Below are 8050 nucleotides of genomic sequence, written 5' to 3' on the forward strand. Positions count from 1 at the left end.
AGGACGGCTAATGTGAGTGAGTTTTCTGTCATCTTTGCATGACTGTGATATGAAGTGTATGCAAAGTAACATATTTTAACAACAGTGTGAAAGTGAATAGCACATAACAGCCACAATACTGGTATAAACATGAATATCTATTTTTAAATACCTCTGTTTTGACAAAACGGAGAGAAAAAGATGTGTTTTCAAACGAAAACCTATTAGTTTGGACAAGGCCTGAGTGAACAGGAACAGAAACAAGAGACATTTTAGAGTCAAAAGCTATTTTACTGTAAGCCCTTTATTTTGCTGTGTATAAGTGTTATGAGTTAGGACAGTTTTAGGATTTAGGATAGGAGTTTGTTTATACATTCATATTGTACAAAGACAACAAATATATGCGCACACACAAGTCCCATTTAAAAAACAATGCATGAATGTTGCTGCCTTGACACCATGCACACTTTTTTTTAAAACATTTGACAAAAAGAATTTGGTTTCATATGATGAAACACTTTCAAACATTAGTGGAAAATAGTGGAATCTGATTAACTGCATCTGTGTGAGGAGAACTGACTTTCTAAAAATCACCAAAACACAGACAAAATGAGTTCTTGGTGTGAGAATTTTTCCTCTTTTTATTCAGGCACAGCTAACTCCCACATCTTCAGCGTGGCCACAGTTATGAACTTCAATTCCTCCATGTGGACAGTCAAAAATGCTCCTCTCAGCCCCGGTACATCTCAACTCATCCAGCAAGATTTTTCCAGTTCCTGCAGGAGATACACAGCAGACCATTGTGAGAGGGTTTTGTAAACTATAGCCTGTATACCATGAACCGTTAACTAAAACCCCTTAAGCATAGACAGATACATCACCTGCACCGGCCGTGTACACCTGGGTGACCCTCTGGAAGCCCAACATCCTACACACCACCAACCCATCCACAGTGTCAAAGCTGTCATCACACACCGTTCCCCAGACACCATTATGCAGCACCTCGACTCTTCCACGGGTGGAGCTTCCCACTAAACGAACCACAGCTAAAGACAAATACATATATATGAGACATGTTTAGGCATTCATATGTCATGCTAAAGTGACTCTTATTTTGCAGAGTAGACAAAAAAACAACAACAACAATACAAGAATCTATGAGAATTTAATAGACGTTAACACTAGCTATGTTTTCATCCACCTATTTTAATGTGAATTTTGGGTTATCGCATAAAAAAACGCTGGATGGAAATGCCAAGATGTGCATAAATTTAAAAAATGTGCATAACTTACGCGGCATATAATTTTGTAATTTTTTATTTAGACATGTGCATAAACTATGATAGAAACACCGTTGCAGAATAAATCATTTGATGCGCAACAATAACCTCATGTGACTTTGCCTCAGCAGAGGCTGTGATTGGATAACTGGAGTAACCAGTGGACCAATGGCATCACAGCATCTCAACTGTTGGTTTGGTGTTTCTGAAATGCCTGAGTCAAAGACTGTCATCAGAATGATTTGGTTTAATTCCTCCAGAAGCGTCTCACACGATTGCGTTTCCAAACACCAGCATCCGAACGCAAGAGAACATGACAGTGTTTATTGTGTTTCGTCTGACGCTCTGAGACAAACTCATTTATGATGGAGGGAAACAGAGCCTGATTGCAGCATCTTACGGTTTTATTACAGATATAATGTGCCAATTTCCCAGGAAGTGATGATTTTGCTCTCTTGAACACATGGGATGGAAACGTTGCTTTATTCACAAATGTTTTATGCAATTTTGCACACAAGTTAAATCTGCAACTTTGGATAGAAACATAGCTAGTGACACACAGTAGTACAGAGAGATGGATATTACCAGGCACACTACCCTTGGGTCCTACATCACCCTTCTCACCCTTCAGACCTGTTTAAGACCATCATACATGTACATACAATCAATTCACTTGCAAAACAGGTTAATAATCACATAACTGCTGTGCACTAACAGATATCGTGGATACACAAAAAATATGCCAAAACATACCTTGATCTCCCTTTTGCCCTGGGAGAGAATAGGGTAAGAGGAAAGGAAGAAAGTCAAGAAATAGACACAGATGGATGTTGCCTTCTTGTCATTAATAAACTTTTTAATAAACCCACCTGAATCCCCTTTACTGCCCTTTACTCCATTCAGACCCTGAGATCCTGGGACACCTACATACAACATCAAACTCAGATGACGACTGCATGATATAAACCCGATGTTTATCATCTGTTTTCATGTTTGTCTTTATTTACCTGGCAAGCCTCTATCTCCCTTTACCCCCTGTTGTCCTGGGTGCCCTGAAAACAATTATTTACCCAAAATTATTGGCAACAGCTTATATCACTTTTATGTGCATATGTTCTTAGCACTCCTACAATACCTTGAAGGCCAAGGCCAGTGTCTCCCTTTGGTCCAGGCGAGCCTTTTTCTCCAGGTGGTCCTCGCAGGCCAGGAGGTCCCTGTGGACCAGGAGGCCCTAAAAGACCAATCAACCACAGGTTAGGGCCCAAATGAATGAGGTATTATGAAACTTCATGGGTGCACCATTCTGCCTGAAAACAAAGTCACATTTACAGAGTACCAGGATGATACAATGAGCACTTGTGAGGAAAAACTATAATCTCTGTATTTAATGAAGTTGTGGTAGAGTTTAGTGACTTGAAGGTAAATACTGTGTGTGAAAGAATCTGTAGTTTTTGGAAAAACGTATTATCTTTGAAAGTCAACACATATGTTTTACTTTTTACTTTTGAGTACTTTTGTGTTTGCAGTATAATATATTCTGGAATGAAACTGCTGTGCAATAAGCTTTCTCCAATATTGTGGTATCAGCTATTTCAGATAAATCAAAGTACACCAGATTTTATGTCATTTGTCATAAGTCTGGTTACTGGTACATTCAAGTACTCTGGGAAAATTTACGAGTTGGTAAGTATTTGGCAAGTCACTTTTGTCGGAGCAAGATGGCAGTGTACCTTCTCTTAATTAACTACACAAAAATACAGCAAGGTTTTTAAACTCTACTTCTAGAAAACGAAGAACAAATAATTGAATCAGGTGTGTTTTGCTTTTTTTATGTTTTTAATTAATGTATAAATCCACTGTAAACTTGTTATATTGTTATAATGCAGTGTTATATTACATTTGGCCCATTCAATTAGATTATTTTGTTGTAAATAAAAAAGCCTGACAATGTCACTGCTAAATACCTTTAAGTAATGTTGTATTGTTTCTTTCCAAAAGCTTTCTTACCGCTTACACCTGGAGGTCCCTGCCCTCCTCGCTCACCACTGGGACCTTGGTCTCCTTTAGGCCCTGAGGAAGAGAGATTTCAAGTACAAGGTATCAAAAAGAGTCAAAATGCAGAACAGTCAAGTGTGGCTTTGACTGAGATTTAGTTTTAGTGGTGTTTAATAAGGAAACCATCACTATTACTACTGTTCAGACTAAACAGACTAAAGTGGTTTTGTGGTGTGGTTTTACTTTTGCACAACTGCACTACACTGTGAAAAAAAAATCTTATTTTTTATCAGTAGTAGTAATTAGCAGCTATAGACAAACTGTCAAATCATTCGGGTCAGATTTATCTTTTAAGAAGTACCTGGATTTCCACGGGCCCCTGGTGTTCCTGCCAAACCATTCTTTCCATCGGCACCTGGACGACCGTCATTCCCAGGTAAACCTTGTGTGCACAGAGCAGTAGTCATTAGAGCAGTATAAATCTCTTACAGCATGGACAAATGTGCAAGGCATTTCCACAACACATATTTTCTGTTTTATTCCAGTATGAATTATTAAGGTGGCCTTTCATCATAATAATCAGGCACCTTGTATTCCTCTCTCTCCTGGATCCCCCTTTAAGCCTGAAACACCTGAAGACAGAAATAAATACAGTCAGGGAGAGATGTGGATCTGCTATACTGGGATGAGACGTGTGTGAAAGTAAGGAGGCGATTACCAGGTGCACCCGGAGTGCCGACCATTCCCTTTTCCCCTGCGATACCTGGGTCTCCTCTCTGTCCTTTTTCACCTGGAGCTCCAGGCTCACCTACCCTCCCTGAAATAAATACAATCATTTTCAATTAATGTTCATTGTTTTGCAGCATTTTCTTTGTGTACACCAAAGAAGTGAATGCTTTAGCATTACTAACGTACAATTATTACCTAAGCCTATGCAGCTCGTTAACACTGGCGAAAAATTAAGAGGACAATACTCACACATGCTTCTCAAGAGCACTCACACCCATACACATATGCATACAAATTCATACAGATATACAAAAATACACTAACCTGGTGAGCCAATGCCTCCTTTCTGTCCTGGGTACCCTGCTATTCCAGGAGAACCTAATACAGAGCACAGCTGGAGTATAAAATCTGACTGCTCAAAGCATGACATAACAATGACAAAATACTATTCACACGCATCTGCTGGAAAAAAGAATGGAAGACACCAAAGGTCAAATGACAGCTTTAGTTCAGTTCAGTGTTTATGTCTGTTTTGACCAGCAGGGAGCACTAAAACCACACAGATTGTGAAGGAACATGTGGAAAGCGATTGACTCTATTCTGGTCACTGAGATCTGCTGCTGGGTTCAAACAAAGAGATGAAAATTTGTCAATTTTTCACCCCTTTTAACTGGGGACAGGATCTCAGAGATTTTGGGTGCCTCACAGATGTTTGGTATCCTTCTGGATTCTAGCTAGGAAGAGCTGTGCAGGTAAAACCTCACTGGTGGGAGTAGGACCTGTTGCATTGGTGCCGTGACCCGGAGTGGAGTGACGTTCAGGGCGGTCTGTGTACTGGAGGCCAGCTAGTAAGAGCTGTGCAGGTGAACCTCAAGAGATGCACAAGAGATGCACAAGAGGCAGTGGTTTTAAGGGCCCTAGTTGACGATGGTTCGAATCCTGTTCGGAGAGGTGTGAGTAGGACCCGTTACATTGGTCCCATGACCCTGGAGTGGAGTGATGTTCCGGGCGGTGTGTGTACTGGAGGCCAGCTAGAAAGAGCTGTGCAGGTGAAACTTCAAGGGGCTTAGGCTTTAAGTGCCCTAGATGACGAATCCCGTTCGGAGTGGTGCGAGTAGGAACAGTTACTTTAGCATAGTCTGCTAACATCCCTCAAAAAACAGCTAGATTTTAAATTAATTGTTCAAATAACTTTTAATAAGTTGTTTTACTGATAAAAAAAAAATAAAATAAAAATTACAAATGTTTTATTGTTCAAGCTGATGCCTCACGGTGATAGTTGTAGACAAGGTTTGGGCAAATAAGTCACAATTATCTCCCTTATTAGCTATTGCCTAAATATTGCAATCTACTAATGTTAAATTAGAGTGAGAGGGTGACTGAGTGACACTATTTTCAAAGCATTGTCACAGTACACAGTTACCTTGTAATCCAGGTGTTCCAGGTGTTCCAGGTGGACCAGGTGGACCAGGCGGACAAACCATGACTATGAAATATAAAGGAAAATGATAACCTTAATTCTGTGAGACACAACTATGGTGTCTCCTGACAAAATGCTTTAAATGGGTCATGAAATGGAAAATCTAAATGTTCTTGATATTTCCACATAAACAATAAAATCATACTGAAACTTTCACACCTTAAATATTACTCAAATATGTGTTTTTGTTTTCCACCCTTATGAAACAGCAAGATTTGAAATCTCCCCATTCTTGATGTAACGATTTTCTAAAACACTTGTGCTGCTATTGAGGTGATACAGGTGAGGTTAGGACAGGTTTGGTAGTATGGGTAGGGTTAGGTTAAGGGGTAAGAGAAGGTCAACAGAGTCATTATAGATGTAATTACAGAAATGAATAACAGCTGTAATTACATGCAGGTGTGTTTTAAACATAAGTACAGTGTAAAAGCACAATAAGTGCATTGTATCAAATAATTAATTTAAATGTTAATACATACTCTAGTTGTTAAAGACAGTAAATATAAAGTATAGATCTGAAAATGCATTTCATGACCCCTTTAATGATTGAAATCAAGGCAGATTCTTAAAATAGTACCTGATCAACCAATAGGATTTCTCTTGTGTGAACCAAAGACAAAGATGTGTACCTCTTTGTGCACTAACGTTGAGTACTTGAGTCCTCAGTTTTTCTAGAGTCCCATTGTTCCCACACAGATCAGACAGACACTCCTGTTAACGCACACACACACACACACACACACACACACACGCACACACGCACACACGCACACACACACACACACACACACACACACACACACACACACACACACACACACACACACACACACACACCTTCAGCTCTGACACACTCAAAACAGGCCTAATACGAGTATGTGTTTGTATGGCACAACATGAATGACGGTGTGAAGTGTTTGTATAAACCTCATCTGAGCTGGAGCTGCCCAGCTTGAATCCAGCAGACTGGAGTTCCTCTGATCTGGCTTCAGCTGATGTACAGTGAGTGTGAACCCAAGCCTCCAGAGTGAAGACTGCATACAACACACATCATACAAAGCAGATTAACAGAAACAAGGTGATAGTTTACATGATGCCGTGAAATATTCATGTTCACAAAAAGTATTGGACACTTACTGTAAGGTGCAATCACATTAGATAAAAATGGTCAGTTATATATTGTTAATAGTGGAGCGATGTATAAAGCTCAGCTCACACAGAAGTCACTTTCAAATCAAGCAGCTTTCTATTGGTCAGTGTGGTGAATTCAGCTGACTATCTAGAAAATCAGTGAAATCTTTTATAGGGGATTTTTTTGCACCCGATCACACAGATTCCTATTAGAATGAGTTTTGCAAATGATATTTCGCCAAGCAATGGTGAATGTGACTGCACCTTAAGGCTACAACTAAAAATATACAAATTTCATTGCATAATACAACAAAATATCGGTGACATCTGTATAGGAATATAGCTTTTCTCTTCAATACATTTCCTTTTCTTCATCATTTTTGCTCAGTAGGTTTTAATCAGCTGGTGTTTTGGTGATTATTAGTGCATTTTTTAAGTCGGAGTCATTTCAGAGAAACCACAGGTGTAGAAATCACTTTAACTATCACCATGATCCATGATCCATTGACATCTGACAACCACAAAAGATCACAATGCTTCTTCATTTTGTTAAGTTTTTTTATAATGTAATTATTTAAACCCTAAAACTTGCTTGGTTTAAAATCAATGCCACTTGGTTTGACATTTTGTATATAATGCAAGGACATTTATAAAGTTATACTTTTTAAATGTGAATTTATTTCAGTTCCATCTTACCTTTATAGGCCAGCACAGAATTCAGTGCAATCAGCAGCAGGAGAAACACTATGAGAACAGGAATACAGTGACGTTTCTTCGCTGGTTTCCTTGGTGTTAGCTCTGTAACAAACAATGCAGAACTCTGGATTAAACTACAGAAAACTGATTTTATAAGTCCATTATAAGTGATATGATATGAGGGAAATAAAATTAGCACTATTTTAAGTTACAATACACAGCATTTCCATGACCAACAACAGTCAATCAATATTATGAAATATCAGACCACTGAATGTCATTATTGATCAGAATGAAACATTCCAGAAACACACAAACATTTTGAAGCATTTTTGAATGTGAACAGTATCAGTCTGCCGTTTACTCACCGCTGTGCTGAAAGTCGTAGCGCTCGGCCTCAAAGAGCTTCATGTTGTTGTCATAAAGAGGGTTTGCCTGGCTGAATACAGAGGCCTTCCCTTCAATGGTGTCCACTTCTGTCTCCATCAGTCACTCCACCACACACTGACCTCTAGACAGCCTGGGAGACAGTTTAAAAAACAAAACCAATAAAAAAAAAAAAACTTATGCTGGCTCATCGAAACATAAGTCATCTGACAAAAGAGATGCAGCGGAAATTGTTCCGAGTTTGTCAAGAAAAAGGAAGTTGTGTTGTGTTGTGCTGTGTTGTGCTGTGTTGGCTACAGTAGCAAGTTAAGCATAAACTGCTTTTGCTGAAGACTGGAGTAATGATGCAGAAAATTCAGCTTTGATCACAGGA

The 8050-nt window shown here is 39.1% G+C and overlaps 1 protein-coding gene across 5 annotated transcripts; it reads right to left on the reverse strand.

Moving 5' to 3' along the window:
* Window positions 1-265: 265 nt before the first annotated feature.
* Window positions 266-7818, reverse strand: LOC309492097 (uncharacterized protein). 5 transcript variants are annotated; one of them, XR_014203434.1, is made up of 18 exons: window positions 7659-7818; window positions 7291-7392; window positions 6391-6497; window positions 6093-6174; window positions 5407-5469; window positions 4308-4361; window positions 3973-4071; window positions 3842-3886; window positions 3616-3696; window positions 3267-3329; window positions 2395-2490; window positions 2267-2311; window positions 2129-2182; window positions 2013-2030; window positions 1845-1892; window positions 861-1025; window positions 506-755; window positions 266-445 (listed from the first exon to the last, which is right to left on the reverse strand). XR_014203434.1 is itself a non-coding variant. In XM_082191104.1 (17 exons), the coding sequence occupies exons 1-17, from the start codon at window positions 7774-7776 to the stop codon at window positions 625-627; spliced, it is 1362 nt and encodes a 453-aa protein (XP_082047230.1). In that variant the 5' UTR covers window positions 7777-7818; the 3' UTR covers window positions 266-624. The 5 variants fall into 5 exon arrangements, 4 of the variants coding, with proteins under 4 accessions (XP_082047230.1, XP_082047229.1, XP_082047232.1 ...); XM_082191104.1 differs by having other exon boundaries at window positions 266-755; window positions 2129-2173; XM_082191103.1 differs by having other exon boundaries at window positions 266-755.
* Window positions 7819-8050: the final 232 nt, after the last annotated feature.

The sequence above is a fragment of the Leuciscus leuciscus genome (assembly GCF_965113295.1).
Source record: "Leuciscus leuciscus genome assembly, contig: HAP1_SCAFFOLD_974, whole genome shotgun sequence".
Classification (NCBI taxonomy): domain Eukaryota; kingdom Metazoa; phylum Chordata; class Actinopteri; order Cypriniformes; family Leuciscidae; genus Leuciscus; species Leuciscus leuciscus.

What these genes read in the sequence shown, in the direction of transcription:
- LOC309492097 (XM_082191103.1), bottom strand. Translation starts at nt 7,776, where the DNA reads ATGGAGACAGAAGTGGACACCATTGAAGGGAAGGCCTCTGTATTCAGC. An exon ending in TTCTGTGCTGGCCTATAAAG is followed by an intron (nt 6,498 to 7,290) that starts GTAAGATGGAAC and finishes TGTTGTATGCAG; the next exon opens with TCTTCACTCTGGAGGCTTGG. An exon ending in CAACGTTAGTGCACAAAGAG is followed by an intron (nt 5,470 to 6,092) that starts GTACACATCTTT and finishes TATATTTCATAG; the next exon opens with TCATGGTTTGTCCGCCTGGT.